The sequence below is a fragment of the Canis lupus genome, chromosome 10, assembly GCF_011100685.1.
Source record: "Canis lupus familiaris isolate Mischka breed German Shepherd chromosome 10, alternate assembly UU_Cfam_GSD_1.0, whole genome shotgun sequence".
Lineage (NCBI taxonomy): Eukaryota > Metazoa > Chordata > Mammalia > Carnivora > Canidae > Canis > Canis lupus.
In genome coordinates, this window is record NC_049231.1 from 24,773,198 (window position 1) to 24,789,210 (window position 16,013).

A 16,013-nucleotide genomic window follows, 5' to 3' on the forward strand; every position below is an offset into this window, starting at 1 on the left:
CGGTATCTCTCATGAATAAATAAATAAAATCTTTAAAAAAAAAATACCAACTATTTGAGCCAGGCTTTACATTACGGTATCATATTTAATCCTCACACTATCTCCATGTTAAGAACAAGAAAGCAGGTTTGATGATGTAAAGAGATTTGTTGCCATTAAATCAAGATAACACAGTTGGTGGACACCATCGGGATTCAAACCCATGGCTGCCTCGAATAAATGACTTCAAATACCAGCATCCCTTGCAAAGCCCCATTGCGCAAACGCACACTCTTCCCAAGAGCCCGGCGCCTGGGCTTTTGGCCCCCACTCTCAATCCTAGCGGTTGGATGGAAACCCAATCAGAAGCCGCCTGTCCCCGCTCCCCGACCAACGGGAAGGCTGTTGCTAGCGCTCCGGGTATATTTTTAGCTCTCCAGTGCTCTGGGACCCGGTGGCTCGGCCGGCTCTCACTGCTCGCGTGGAAGACGCTAAGGGACAACGAGGGAGGAGTGGGAAGAGATGGGGAGGGGTGGGGGGAGGTAGAGGGGGAGGAAAAATGGGAGGAGTGGAGTGGGGCAAGCGGGGCGCGGGGGGGCGGGGGGCGCATATGTGACGCTCTGCCACCGGCTGACGCACGAGGCAAGTAGTCCCTGGAGGTGCCCCAGGGGCTGAAGCGTTCAGCGTGTGGGGGATGGGGGACTTCGGGATCCAGCTCCCTCCCGCCTCCCTGTCCCCTTGGAGTTTGCCCTCCAGTCCGGGGTTTTTCTGCTGCAGTCAAGGAAAGTGCTTCAAAACCCCCACGCTACCGTTGCTCTCTGCCCTTGCCAGGAAAAAAAAAAAAGTAATCAAGGAATAAACAAATGCAAACTGTTCGTAGCTGGAAACTTTCGGATTTCGCCACCCCACGTGGGTTCGGCGACTGCCGATGGCCTGGAACCGTCTGGAATGGGAATAAAGGTCGGGGGTTGGGGAGCGATCTGGAGAATGGACTACTGGACGGAACACCTAACGGCAAGCTGCCGGGGGTCCGGCAGCCCGGTCTGCCTGTGACCTCACCTGGGCACAGGCCTCCCTACCCGCCTCCCCGCGCCCCGCAGTCACAAAGCGGCCGAGCGCGCGGGCCTGGGGCGCCCCGTCCAGGGCCGGCGAGCCTCGGGCTGCAGCCCCACGGACCGTCGGGTGCGTGAGCCCTGCGCCCCTGGCACGGGCAGGCGCCACGACCGCCGGCGGGGGGCTCTCCCTAGAAGCAATGTCACTCTGTCTAGTGTCCCGTACGGGGGTCGCCCGCGGGGAGAGCACACGGTTGGACCGGAGAAGGGCTGAGCCCCGCCCGGGGCGGCCCGGGGGCGCGCCTGCGCAGAGCCGGCGCTGGCCTCTCGGGCCGCCAGGTAATGGGGGCCAGAGGCGGCACCTGGGAGGACTTTGTGGCGCTGGGCTCCTTCTCCCTTCTCCTTGTCGCCTCCTCTTCCTCCCGCCCAGCGTGCCTGGGCCCCGGTTTCCCCGGCGGAGGCACGGCGCGCTCGGGAGACTCGAGCCAACCCGAGTTAATAAAGGAGCGAAACGTTTCCAAAGCTCGCGCTGCCCCCCAACTCCCCCCTCCTGCCAGGGGCGGTGCCGGGGTGTGCGAGCCGTGGGGGTGGTCGGACAGCCCGACGCCCAGACCCGGAGGGACTCGCCAGGGTGGCCTGGCGGACCAGGCCGGGCGACCGGACGAACCGTCGGCCCTGGGGCAGGTGCAGGGCCAGGCCGCGGGCGGGGGGGGGGGTGCCTCCCCGCGACGTCCGTGCGTCCCCACGTCTAAGGTGAACCACCCGGTTCCAGCCCGGGCCCCTGCGCGCCCGGAGCTCGCTGTCTCCCTGGGGAGACCCTGTGCCCAATGAGCACGCTTTCGGAGTGGGGGGCCTGAAGGAAATCAGGGTGGCACGGCGCTGCGATGCGGGGGAGCAGGCAGCACTAGACCGGCTAAAGGCGGCCTCATCGGCGTGTGAGCCGGGATGGGGCGAGCAGAGGCCGGCCACGGGACGGCAGGGCACCCCTGGGCGCGCCCGGAGTCGCTGGCCGCGCGGCCCGAGGGGTTAAGCCGCCGGGCGGGCTGGGAAGTAGTCCCGGCCCGGCGCCCGGCCCCGCCCCTGCAGGGCGGAGGGACGCATCACGCAGGGGTGGGGAAGCCGGATCCGTGCGCAGGGTTGCTAAGGGTGAAACTTTTCATTGACTTTGCTCACTTCGGGCCCGGGCGCGGGAAGGTGCGGGTCGTCGCCGGAGAGAAGCGAGTGACTCGGGCGACGCGGGGCCCGAAGGGCAGGACCGCCCGCTGGCCAGAGCCCGGCCCGTCCTCCGCCCCGCGACACGAGCCGCCCCCCGGCCAGACATCCCCGCGCCGTCGCCGCCGGCCGGCCCGCCCGCCTTCCATCCCCCCTCCGCCGAGCCTGACCTCCAAAAAGCTGTAAGAATTATTATTGAGAGTCCGAGCCCCAAACTCCCTCACTTGCCCCCCCCACCAACCCTCAACGAAGAAAAGAACCCATCAGCCTCCGGCCCGGCGGCGCCCAGGAAGGAAGGAACAGCGACCTCCGCCCCGCGCCCGGGACCACCCTGGAGGGAGAAGTCGCGCTGCGGCCGGCAGACCGCCCCGCCACCGCGGAGACCCGAGTGAGTGAGTGGGGGGCGTGCGGGCGGGGGGCCCTGAGACGCCTTCCCCCACCCCGTCCCGCTCCTGCTCTCCGCTTTGCTGGACGCAGCGCGCTGCTGTCGTGCACCCCCTCGCAGGACTGGCCAACATTTCCCTTTCCCCTTCCACCTCCCCTGTGGACCCCCCCCTTTTCCCCGGTGCCCCGCTCCTCTCCGTGTTCTGAGTGTGGCCTCCTGGGTGGGGTGCATTTCCTCCCCTCTCCGCCTCCCTCAGTTCTTCATAACGTAGAGACTCGCTAGATTTTTCCTTGTCCCCCCGCCCCCCCAAAAAAGCCCATAACTTCCACGCCATTAAATAAATCAGAGGAAGAAGTAAGGGGATCCAGGTCTTGTTATTCTGCTGCTTTTCCCGTGTGCGGGGAAGGGGGTGGTAATAATAGGGTTTATTTCTGGCCCCGTGGAGCTGAGGGATAGAAGGTAGACATCCCCTTTTGGACCGGTCATTGGTGACTGTCCTCTGGCCCCTCAACCAGAATTTACCATTTTGGCTTGAGCTCTTTATTCTCTGTAGTGTTTTAAGGGAAAACCGTGCTGGGGGTGGTGGTGGGGGGAGTACCTTTACAGCAACACCAGTGAATGGACTCGGGTTGGTCCCAGTGAGATGCCTGGGAGGAAGAGCCCTACTTCTGAGCTGGTTCACCTCCTGCCCAGAGGATGGACTGTGCCCTTGACCAGAGACGGAGGGGAGGAGGGGCAGCTGGCAGGCCTTCTCCCACCCCGCAGAGGAACCAGAACCCTACACAGCAGGCTTCAGCCTGGGCCAGCGGAGGGGGTCTCGGGTGCCTGCTCCGTGTCTAACCTTTCTCTTTCTCCTTCCTATACACCCTACCCTGGGACTGAGTCCCTCATCTTTGATTTTCCAGCGGAAAAACGCTCATTGCTTTCTTGGGCGCCTGCCCCCACCCCCTCTTAAGCAGTGGGGGAAAGAAGCTTGTGTGGGAGGAAGGATTAGGGAGGTTTAACACCGTGTAGGGGAGCTTTGCCGAGGATCTGGTAAGTCTGGTCATAGAGCAGGCCTTGCAATGGGAGGAGACTCACAAACAATTTCAAGTATTAGAATATGTTGTTCGGGTGTCAGATGTACGGTTTTCCTTCCTTGCCGGGAACCTTTTCTCATTTCCCTAGCTGGGTCTAGTTACTCGACTTGGATTAGAAGAGGGGTGAGGCTTGGGCCCTGCTGGCTTTGGGCCTTCTGATTTTCGGCCCGGCCCCTCCCCGCAGCTTAACTGGGAATTTCTTTGGCTGAGAGGACGGGAGAACTGGGTTTCGTTCCTGCCTTTTCTGGCTTGGGGGTGCTGGACCGGAGCCCGCTGGGCATTAAGTGAAAAGGCTTTTTTCTTTTTTCCCTCTTTGAATTCACCCGTCCCTACAGCAACTCCAGACGGAGACCACTCAGCCCAAGGAATACAGATTAAGCGGCGGGGGGGGAGGGGGGGACGGCGGGGGGATGTGTGACCTTTATCTGTCCCACCCCACCGCGTTCACCCAGAAAAAAACTCATTAGAAGGAAATCCTTAATTGAACAGTCAAGGGAGGCCGTGAAGTGGAAGGTGGGGTGGGGAGCGAAGTTCAGCCTTTCTTGAGACCAAGACGTGAAACCCGTGGGGGGTGGTACGATACGGGGTGTAGGCCTTATGGGTAAATTTATATAAAATGTATTAGGCGGTGGGCGGGGGGGGGGGCGTCCACCACAGCGCGCATGTGCATCGGAAACTTTTCCTTGGTTCTCCGGACCTCGGCCAGCTCCCCTTACGGGGCATGCGCGATTCGCTGGCTAAACCTTCGCAAAGCACTCAGGGAAGTGTAGTGTGCAGAGAAAGTAGGTCACTTGCTCCAACCTAACTGTAAGGTGTCTGAGGACTACAATTCCCAGAGTGCAGAGCGCGCCTTCGCTGCCTGCCTACGTTGGAGTTCAGTGAAGTCTTCCTGGCTTTACAGGAATCGAGTGCCCCAGAAAGGGCCCTCTTCCTCGGAAGAGTTGGGCTTGCACAGTCCATGTTTGAGGCAGATGGTGGAGACTCTGGGCGGGGTGTTGCGGTGCATCGGCACAAGTCCGGGAAGCCCTTCAACCATACCTGCGGGCCTGGGTGGCTGCCTCAGATTGGCGTGGTGGGGCCGGGTGGTCCCACTGAGCCTGGGTCTCACTCCCTGGGATCCAGATTGTGGCACCTGCTGGCCTTGTCAGAATTGAGGACCCCTCCTCCCCGACTCCTCCTTCCAGACTCACTGAATCTGATAGTGCTTGGTCGTAGGACCATTTGGATGTTAAGGCTTGGGGTGCCTGGATATTGTTACAGATACTTGTAGTTTGGAGATCCGAGAAGTTCCCTCACCATCATCCCTCCTTTTTCCCCTTTAAAACATAGTTGCTTTTCTTAAGATCCTTCCTTCTCAGTTTAGTCATAAGTTCTTTCTGGAAACCCCATTACCATATCGTTGACTACAGCAGCCACCTTTCTTACCCCATTTTTGTCCTTCTCTTAAACACTCTTTAAAACAGTAGTCAGGGGAGGCCTGGGTGGCTCAGCGGTTGAGCGTCTGCCTTTGGCTCAGTGCGTGATCCCGGGGTCTGGCGATCGTGTCCAGCATCGGGCTCCCTGTGAGGAGCCTGCTTCTCCCTCTGCCGATGTCTCTGTGTCTCTCATGAATAAATAAATAAAATATGTTAAAAAATAAAACCCACCACAAGTCAGCACAGAGGATCTGAATCCCACATTAATTTTGCTGTTGGAAATAAACAAGCGAAGGAGTATTCAATTCTGAAAGAAATTGGACAGAATTTACTCTCACATTTGCAACTTTTTAATATGTCGACAAAAGGTAGATGTTGCTATTGTTAAATACTTAGCTTTGTTTGGTGTTCAAGGGGGTTGGTTTTGTTTTTACGTTTTTGCCACCTTTCTGGCTTTTTGCACCTGAGTCAGGGTTGGAGAAGAACTCAGAGTTCTCTCTTTCCTCTTTAACTCAAATCTACTTGTTCCTTGTATTGAAGAGTAGTTACTACTAAGCTTTCTAATCTTACCAAATACTATGAATATTTTATGTATAAGCCTAGAATTTGTCCATAGCCTTAAAAAAAAAAAAAAAAAGAACAGACTCATCTGAGTCTCCTCTCTTTAGTTCAAGACAAGACAGCACCAATGCTTTAATCCTCTGTTCCATAAGCTTCTTGAAGTCAAAATTAGAGCCTGAGCTGATAGAGCAGAAAATCTCATTCTGGTTGTCCAGCATTTTTGAAAGGTTCCACCCCACAGCCATCTGGCCCAGCCTGTTCTCCAATTAAAGAGGCAAAGATGGCATTATATACTTCCTTATTTGTGTGGCAGCATCATTGAGGTATAAATTGGTGTGCAGCTTTAGTTGCTTATGCTGCAGAAAATGGTTAGCTAGGCAGGGCTGATGACAGTGGTTCTATTGTATTTTGGGGTAGGAGGCTTATTTCCCAATGACTTTGGCCTGCATTTAAAATGCTCCCATTTTGAAAAGATAAAAAGGAGAGAGGGAAACAAGCCATAAGAGACTCTTAACGGGGGAAAAAAAAGAGAGAGAGAGAGAGAGAGAGACTCTTAACAAGAGAGAACGAACTGAGGGTTGATGGAGGGAGGTGGGTAGGGCATGGGCTAGATGGGTGATGGAGATGAAGCAGGGCACTTGTGATGAGCACTGGGTGTTGTTTGTAAGTGATGAATCACTGAATTCCACTCTGAAACCAATATTACATTGTATGTTAACTAAGTAAAATTTAAATTAAAAAATTGAGGGGCAGCCCCCGTGTGGCGCAGTGGTTTAGCGCCGCCTGCAGCCTGAGGTGTGATCCTAGAGACCCAGGATCGAGTCCCACATTGGGCTCCCTGCATGGAGCCTGCTTCTCCCTCTGCCTGTGTCTCTGCCTCTCTCTCACTCTGTGTCTCTATGAATAAATAAATAAAATCTGTTTTAAAAAATGTTTAAAAAAATTAAAAATTGATAAATAAAAAAAATGCTCCCATTTTGAAGCTAAACTGTTGAGGGGAGGTTAACTTGGAAGTCGCATATGCAGCAAAGTTTGAGGAGGCCTAGAAAGGTGTAGGAGCCCCTTGGTCTGATTCTTATACCAAGAGGCCATGTGGTGCTTTGGGGAAGTGTCATGTCTTTATTTTTTAATTAATTAACTTTAAATTTTTTATTTTATTTTATTGTTTTTACTTATTCATGAGAGATGCACAGAGAGAGGACGAGACATAAGCAGAGGGAAGAGAAGCAGGCTCCATGCAGGGAGCCCGATGTGGAACTCTATGCTGGGATTTCCGGGATCACACCCTGAGCCAAAGGCAAACACTCAACTGCTGGAGCCACCCAGGCGTCCCTCATGTCATATTTAAGTTTATTTTACTTTTTTTTTTTTTTCTTTTTCCTGGGTCTTTTTTTTTTTTTTATTGGTGTTCAATTTACTAACATACAGAATAACCCCCAGTGCCCGTCACCCATTCACTCCCACCCCCCGCCCTCCTCCCCTTCTACCACCCCTAGTTCGTTTCCCAGAGTTAGCAGTCTTTATGTTCTGTCTCCCTTTCTGATATTTCCCACACATTTCTTCTCCCTTCCCTTATATTCCCTTTCACTATTATTTATATTCCCCAAATGAATGAGAACATATAATGTTTGTCCTTCTCCGACTGACTTACTTCACTCAGCTATTTTACTTTTCAAAAACACTTTGGAAACATTGTCTTTAACTCCAGGCCCATCCTTGGGAACCAGTGCCAACTTTCTTCATAACTTTTTAATCTCCATGTTGGACAGCTCTGGTGGACTGTCATGGCCCTTATAGACTTCCACTCTTGGGGAAGGCCTTCAGCCCTGGTAGCTAGTCTTGCATCTAATGATGAGTCCAATCCTTATAAACAGAAAGCCCCCTATCTTTACCTTTTCCTCCCTTCTTTAAACCTTGAATTGACCTGTCTGTGCTCCCAGCACCTCTTGACCCCCCATGTGACCCTCTGCTCAAACCTGAAATGAGGGTGGGACTGGACCTAGCCAGTGTCCTATGATGCTCCATATTGACCCAATGCTTCTTCTCTGATAATCACCTCAGAGAGGGAGGATCCAGTCCTAAAAATACCCCTATGAGCCGTGGCCCCAGTCCTGAGAATGATAAGGAAATGAGTTGAGGCAAGTGTCCAGAAAACTCAAGATCCCCAAGCCTAGAATTAACACCTACATATTCTATGCTGGACCCAGAAGGGATTTTAATCAAAACCCAGCCCCAGATCTATAGTAGGGCAGAAGATGCCCCTGATGGACCATGGATTAGTCTTGTCTCTGCTGAACTCAGCAGCACATTTCCATCCAGAGGCCTGGCTGGTACCTGTTCTGGCCCTGCCAACCCGCGAAGAGGGTCCTTTTTCAGTTTTCCCACCGCATGACCCTGGAGCTGCTCTTTTGGAAAAAGTGAGGAGAATAGGATCACTGGCTCTCAGGACTTTACTGATCATCTTCCTGAGACATGAGTCTGGCCCAGACCTCAGGAGTAAACCTTTTTGACCTCTGTGGGAGCTGGCTGTGAGAGAATCCCAAAATAACAATCTGAGTGTTTATCTTGGGCTGTCTCCTCTCCAGGGATCTCCAAGCACTTGATAAATCTGATCTGGTGCCAAGGACAGGTGGTCAGACAGTCCCCAGGAGACTGAGTGATGATGGGTCCCCAGCTGGAGGCTGCAGGGTGATGGAAAATTTCGTCTCTTTGCCACCCTCATCACCTACACTCTAGCCAAAAGCTAGAGTCCCTCAGGCCACACTCGTGCTGCTCTTAAGGATTTTTTGGCATCTAGGGCCTTGTCTCCGTTCATTTCCTCTGCTTCCCTGAGACAGCCCCTGGTCAGCGGTCCGTTGTTGGCCCACGCCTCTGGTTGTGACAGGTCTTGACTTCTTGGGGATCATTTTCTTGTCTTTATTCTTGGAGGCGTGCTGGATGGAGGTGCTCCCTTTGGTTACAGTGTGGTGGTGTTGTATCAGTTCTGCAAACCCAGGGTGAGGGAGAAAGCATGTACACCCAGGGAGCCCAGGATGACAAATTAGATGTGACTGCAGTCCAAGCCAGTAAAAAGTAAAAAGTTGGCGGTGCTGCTTCCTGTTCGGTAATCTGTATCCCTTTCCATTTAAGGAAAAAAACTAAGGATTTTAAACTTATATCTCAGCCTGTGACAGTTTGGGAGCACGACTTCACCAAGATGTTACGAAGATAAGTTAGCAAGAGCCTTCCCAGCTGAATTAGGGGCTTGATTTCTTTTTTTTTATAGCAGTCATATAGTGACTTGGATTCTCAAAATAGTGGAAACCACAGCACTCCTGTTTCTTTAGAATTACTTGAAAAACAATAGCTCATTTTATCAAGTGCCTTCTAAATAGCAGGTTCAGTGTGAGACAGTTTACATCCTTGAGCTAACTTACTCTCCATGATAGCCTTATGTTCCTGATGAAACTAAGGTGCAGAAATAAGTGGCTGGCCCTCAGTCACACAATTAAGCTGGTCCCCAGTGGAGCAGAAAAGGGGCCTTGAGTCTATGTGATCTTTTTTTGTTTTTTAAAGAATTTATTTATTTATTCATGAGAGACAGAGAGAGGGGCAGAGACACAGGCAGAGGGAGAAGCAGGCTCCGTGCAGGGAGCCCAACATATGGGACTTGATCCCAGGACTCCAGGATCACAGCCTGGACCGAAGGCGGCGCTAAACCGCTGAGCCATCCAGGCTGCCCGAGTCTATGTGATCTAAAGTTGGTGCTTCTCTATCCTTTGCCATTGATCCCCTGCCCCCCACCCCCACCCCCACTTTCTGCATATCTGCTCATGATACTCTTTGTTCTCCTTTCTCAGAGCTGTCTGGAGCCCGAGGCTGCCTACCATACATCACCTGCCACTGCCTGTGGCCTGTACACGTGCCCTGAGCTGATTGTCCGCCCAGGAAAGGACCATGCAGCTAGAGATCAAAGTGGCCCTGAACTTTATCATCTCCTACTTGTACAACAAGTTGCCCAGGCGCCGGGCAGACCTGTTTGGGGAGGAGCTTGAGCGGCTCTTGAAAAAGAAATATGAAGGCCACTGGTACCCAGACAGGCCACTGAAGGGCTCTGGCTTCCGCTGTGTGCACATCGGGGAGATCGTGGACCCAGTGGTGGAGCTGGCCGCCAAGCGCAGTGGCCTGGCCGTGGAGGATGTGCGGGCCAACGTACCCGAGGAGCTGAGCGTCTGGATTGATCCTTTCGAAGTGTCCTACCAGATCGGTGAGAAGGGGGCAGTGAAAGTGCTGTACCTGGATGACAGTGAGGGCTGTGTTGCCCCGGAGCTGGACAAGGAGTTCAAGAGCAGTTTCAACCCTGACGCCCAGGTCTTCGTGCCCATCGGCAGCCAGGACAGCTCCCTGTCCAACTCCCCGTCGCCGTCCTTTGGCCAGTCGCCCAGCCCCACCTTCATCCCCCGCTCTGCCCAGCCCATCACCTTCACCACCGCCTCCTTTGCTGCCACCAAGTTTGGCTCCACCAAGATGAAGAAGGGGGGTGGGGCGGCAAGTAGCGGGGCAGTGGCTGGTGGGGGAGCCGGGGGCCCACAGCCTCCCCAACAGCAGCCCCGCCTGGCCCGCTCCCCCACCAACAACCTGCTGAAGCACAAGAGCCTCTCTCTGTCTCTGCACTCGCTGAACTTCATCGCGGCCAACCCGGCCCCTCAGTCTCAGCTCTCACCCAATGCCAAGGAGTTCGTGTACAACGGCGGGGGCTCTCCCAGCCTCTTCTTTGACGGCGCCGATGGCGGGGGCAGCGGGGCAGGCCCGTGCAACAGCAACAGCTTCGACGTGGCCCAGGTCTTTGGAGGCGGCGCCAACAGCCTCTTCCTGGAGAAGACGCCCTTCGTGGAAGGCCTCAGCTACAACCTGAACACCATGCAGTATCCCAGCCAGCCCTTCCAGCCTGTCGTGCTGGCCAACTGACCACCCACCTGCCACCGGGCCAGGAGCGCCTAATACCACAGAAAAGAGAAAGGAAAAGAAAGTCCAAAAAAAGAGGAAAAGAAAAATACACAAAAAGATTTCCAGTCTTCTCACTCTGGCTTCTAGAAAAAAAGATCCAGCCCAGGCATGGAGTGGGAGGGGGCTCCTGAAGCACCAAGTCGTGTTTAACTCAACCCCCTGCTGTTTTCCTGCCTGCCTCTGATTTATTTGGTTGGTTTGGGTTTTATATTTTTTCTTTTTTTTTTCTTTTCTTTCTTTCTTTTTTTTTTTTTTTACATGTAGTTTTCTATATAACATCTTTAATTAGTGGCTTCCTGTGCTAAGAATGGTCCAGATGTGAATTGCTGCTCCCTGCTCCCTCCCTTTCTCCCTCCCTCCTTCACACCTGGTTTTATAGGATTGGTGTGTCCAAGCTCACAGGGAAGGAAGAGCCGCAGTTGGGGCCTGACCCTGCCCAGAGCAGGGAGAGGCTGCCCCCCATGTCACTGCCCCTGACATTCAGCTAAGCTTTCACTCAAAGCCATCCAACCTCAGCAGGCCACCTTGGGCCCTGCCACCCGAATAGGTTTGACCCCAGCCCCCCACTCCCTCTCAGGCCTGAGCCACGTGGGGAGCTGCTGACTGGCTACTTGATACCCTCCCGCTAGAGCTGATGTCTGTGACTCCAGGGAGGTTAGCACTTGGTCTAGTGGAATTGCTTTCATCTCTGTCATGTAGCCCCACGCCACCACCCCCACCTGGCCCAGACTCTCATCATGGCCCCAGAGACCCAGCCATTGACATGTGGCCTCTCCTGCAGCCCCTTCTTCCCTGGGCCTGAGGTTGTGGGTAAGGAGGTGGGGCAGGTGTGGGTGCGTGTGTGTGCGCGTGCGTGTGCGTGGTTTGCTGTCCTGTTTTAAAGGATTCCAAGCCATGTAAACCCTCCCCACCCCCCAACATGATTCCAGGTTGCAGCAAGTGCTTATTTTATGTAGGAGGTTGGGGAATGGGCCTGGGAGGGTCGTCAGTCCTTTTGTAGGGTGGGTCATGTGTTGGGGTGAGACTGCGGCTGAGCCTAAGACACTCCCAGGGGAAAATACTGCAGAAGGAACTGGTTTCCAGACTGTGGAGGGATCTGCACTTTTGTTTTTGACCAAAAAAGGGGGGATGGGGGGTAGCTGTGAGGGGCTAAGGGAATACCAGCCTACCGGCCCCCCGATGCCTAAGAGGAGTCCCTGGACTCAGATCCTCCCGTTTCATTGTGACCTTAACCCAGGGTGAGGAGCCGCTCACCTGAGCACCCTGGGGGGTGGGAGTTTGGAGTCAGTGCCTAGAGTGCGCAGTCCTGAGCCTTGAATTGAGACTTATCAGTCTTTGGTTGTAGATGTTCTTTTAGTCTGTTTCTGCCCCTGCCTGCTTGAGAACTTCTTGGTACCCCTTGCTGTCCCCTCTCACTGCCCGACCCAATCCCACTGGGCCTTGATGCTGTGAGGGGTGGTCTCAGGCAGGTGGCAGGGCTGGACAGGCAGGTGGCCATGGCAGGTGGCGCGTGTGGACTACAGGAGAGCCCCGGCCCCTGTCTCTGCCGGAAGAGAAGTTGTCTCTCCCACCTGACCCTAGTGAGCCAGCTTCCATGCCATGATGCTTTGGCTGGTGGGCCACATGGCATCAGGGCCCCCATCACCGGAAAGTACCAAAGCCCTTGGCACCCCCACCCCACCCTCCTGTGACCCCAAGTGGGGCAACCGCCGTGGCAGTGGGTCCGGCCCAGACAGACACTGCCAGCCTCCTCCCTGCAATGGGCACCAGCTCTACCTCCCCCAACGGGGCAATGCTCCGGCTCCTCAGCCCAGGATCATCTGTCCCCTAGATTTCTCAGGGGCCAGCCCAGTCTGGGCCCTACCCTCTCCGAGCCCTCCACTCCCGCACAGTGACAGGCCCAGGCAGATGGCTGCTCTCTGGGAAAGGTTGGATGCTGCCTTATTTATGTCCTCTCCCGGCCCCTTTCCCCTGCACTCACATACACAGGTACCCGCCCCCCGGTCGGCTTGTTCTCGCCACATCTAGGGAGAGGGGAGACCAACCCCTTAGTGTCTTTTGAAATACGAAGAAAAAATGTATGTTCCGGAGCATGACTCCAGGGCTGGGCTCTTGGGCCCAGTTCAGTCTGTCTCGTCTCAAATCTAGGCATTTTTGCTTCAATTTTATTTTTTTTAAGGAAACAAAAACAAAAACCTGCACTAATTTACCTGGTTTCGTAGGAGAACTTTTTTTTTTATTTTTTACATTTTTTGGTGTCCGTTTGTATTGAATAATTTGCTACATTTGTAAAATGTAAGAGGTATATATAATATATGTATATTTCTAACGTAAAAAACGTAATTTTTTTCTTTTCAAGATTTTTTCTTAAAAAGAGGAGAGAAACAGATATTTTTTCAGGAAAAACAAACTTTAAAATAAAAAAAGAGGAGAATTAAACCTATTTCTCCCCTTTCCCCATCCTCTCTGTCTGCCCCTCTTTCCCAGGAACAAATCAAAAAAGGTGGATCATCTTGTAAAGAATGTAAACTTTTAGTCCAGAATGATGTATTTTTCTCAATGCAGTGAGCTATAGATTCTCTAGTTGACCCCTCGGGATGGGAAGGAGGGCATTGAGGCAACGTGGAGAGGAGCTTGGGGGAGCAGGGTAATGAACTTGTTTTCTTTAGTGAAGGAGGAATACAATCGAGCGTTTTGTATTCAGAATGTTGTGCAATATTTTGGAATGGGACATTGGTGTGTTTAGAGATTTAGTTTAAAAACAAAACAAAAAGATTGATCAAATCTGTACAGTTTATATTGTTCCAGATTTTTTTAAGTTTGTATTAAAAGCATGATATATAATAGCCTGCTGCTTGCTCCTGGCTTGTTTCATTTGGGGGGCCCCTTTTAGGATGGAGAGAAAGGGAGGAACCCAGCCCCTGTTGGTCCTCCTCACCTGACTCGGGGTGCCTGAGGTTCACCACCTACCACATCAACACAAGACACAGAGTTCCCACTTCCGGGGGTTCTTTTCCACACCGGAAGCAGGCTCCCCAAGGCTGGGAACTGCCCAAGCTCCCTCTGCTGATGGGTCATGGAGCCAGTACTGGAAGCAGAGCCTTGAGAACAGGATAACTTAGTGGCTTCTTCTGGAATGGCCTATTCCTGGGAGGCCGAGGGAGGGACCTCCCGCCTGGTCTCCATGACAGAGATTTGCCTACCTCACAGGGCTTCGCTCAAGTGGGCGAGGATGAGAGGAGCCCATCCAAGGCAGGTTCCGTCAAAGACCTGGCACTCGGACTCGCCCTTCTCCAGGCCCCAGGCCAGGCCATTCCCGAGCTGCCTGAGCCTGGGGGTGGGAAGAGCTGAGCGGGCGGTGCTGCCCACCGCAGGGTCAGCTCCTGGCATACCTTCAGCCCGACGGGGACCCTCAGCCTCGAAGGCCCCCGCAGCCAGTAAGTCAGTGAAGCTAATTGCCCTCACAGCAACGTGGTGGTACAGGTGTTGTCTCCACCGTACAGCTGCGAACGGGGCTCCCAGGTGGATTCCCTGCTGGGTCCACAGGACTGGTAACGGGAAGCTGAGGTTTTGTGTGTGACGTTTCCATGTCTATAGAGAGGTGGTAACCTGTAGAAGAGTGACGCCCTCCAAGGGGAGTGGGAGGGCTGACCTTGCCACCTCCAGGCTGGGATGGGGTGGGGGTGGGGGGCAGGAGGCTCTTCTGGGGCCTCAGTGGGATGGAGTCTACTCAGGCCCCTCACTTCCCAAACAGGCCAACGCTGATCCCTCCCCATCCGAGCATGAACTAGGCCTAGAAGCTCTCAGGCCAGACCTCCACCCTCTGCACAGGGTCCCAGGAGCTCCCGACGGCTGGCCCCTCTGTGGGCCACTTCCCCACCAAGGCCCAGGCCTCTGCCTGACCAACATAAGGCCACTGCCAGGGCTCTCACTTTCCTCTGTCCTGCCAGGGAGGAGCCCAGCCTGTCCCTGTGACCCTGTGTGCAGGCTGCCCGCCTACCTGTGGGACCCAGGGCTCCTAGCACACCCAACTCCTACTTGTGCTAACAAATACCTAGCACAGGTCCTGCCACAACAGATGCCCGGAGTCACCCACTGACACTCCCTGCACATGTGCCTGAGAGCTGGCAGGGCCTGGGGGAGCCCCAGCTCAGCGCCGAGACCACCTTCCCAGTCAGCCCTTCTGGCCGAAAGGCTTGGAACAAACCCCAAATTCTCCACAGCACAGGCACAGAAATGATTTGTTCATACGTTAATGTTTTCCTTTATTCACTAAATGCTCACTGGCTCTGAAGTGGTGTAGTGGGAGTTCGGGGGTAAAGAGCTGCCTGGGTCCCCGGCCTTATCCCAGAGGAAGAAAGAGCATTCTGGTAGACTCAGAGAGCTCCCCAGGGGGAAAAGTCTCATTTATTCACTTGACAAACCCCTGAACACCCTCGGTCTGCCGTGGGAGCGCAGGTGAGGGAGCCGTCACCGGACAGGTGTGCACAGGGGGCCTGAGAGCCCAGGGAGCAGGAGGCACAGAAACCACACGTTCGCCAGGAAGGAGAGATTCAAGGCCAGGCCTCTCCCCGGGGAACCATGAGGGAAGAGACTGCTCTAGCCCCTCAGAATCCCTGGCTTCCAGGCCCACCCCTGCTGCTCCCCTGGGGGACCGCAGGCAAACCACTTCACCTCCTCTGAAGCCTCATTTCCCTCACTTCTAAAATGGGGATAATAGGGCTGCCTGGGCGGCTCAGTCAGTTATGCATCCTACTCTTGGTTTCTGCTCAGGTCATGATCTCAGGGTCGGGAGATCGAGCAGAGCCCCGCGTTGGGCTCCCAGCACAGGGCAGGGTCTGCTGCTCCCTCCCCCTGTGCCCCCGCCTGTGCTTGCTATCTCTCGCTCTTCCAAATAAATAAACAAAATCTTTAAAAATAAATAAAATGCGGATAATAATTATGCTCGTTGTGAAAATGAAATGAAATAACAAGTGAAAAATGCCTCACACTGCAGCCGGCCCAGAGTAAACAAGTGTCTCACTTTCTTCACCAGGGCCATTACCGTCCCATCTCAACCACCACAGGCCAGCCCATCCCGGAGGCTCCCTTACATCATCAGCAAACAGGCCGAAACCCAAGCCCTCCAGCAGCAGGACCAGGCTGGGGCACAAAAGGAAACTCCATCCTTGGAGCAGAGACGAGGCCGGCCCCTGCCCTCCCCTCTGCCAGGGTGGGAGGCCGCTCGTCCCCAGCAATGCCCTCCACCCCATACTATAAAGTATGCTAACTGCCACTTGTTCTCTCCAGAGGCCCAGCCTTCAGTCTTGACCTGCGTCCTGAAACCTCCTGGGAGTTTCTCTCT

General features: G+C 54.2%; 1 protein-coding gene across 3 annotated transcripts; it reads left to right on the plus strand.

Annotated features, from left to right (window-relative positions):
* Nucleotides 1–1,351: 1,351 nt before the first annotated feature.
* On the plus strand, nucleotides 1,352–13,515 carry TOB2 (transducer of ERBB2, 2). 3 transcript variants are annotated; one of them, XM_038550430.1, is made up of 2 exons: nucleotides 1,352–1,370; nucleotides 9,523–13,515. In XM_038550430.1, exon 2 carries the CDS (start codon nucleotides 9,620–9,622, stop codon nucleotides 10,628–10,630), a length of 1,011 nt encoding a protein of 336 aa, XP_038406358.1. In that variant the 5' UTR covers nucleotides 1,352–1,370; nucleotides 9,523–9,619; the 3' UTR covers nucleotides 10,631–13,515. The 3 variants fall into 3 exon arrangements, with proteins under 3 accessions (XP_038406358.1, XP_038406357.1, XP_038406356.1); XM_038550429.1 differs by lacking the exon at nucleotides 1,352–1,370 and adding an exon at nucleotides 2,216–2,635; XM_038550428.1 differs by lacking the exon at nucleotides 1,352–1,370 and adding an exon at nucleotides 2,217–2,631.
* Nucleotides 13,516–16,013: the final 2,498 nt, after the last annotated feature.

What these genes read in the sequence shown, in the direction of transcription:
- TOB2 (XM_038550430.1), top strand. Translation starts at nt 9,620, where the DNA reads ATGCAGCTAGAGATCAAAGTGGCCCTGAACTTTATCATCTCCTACTTG.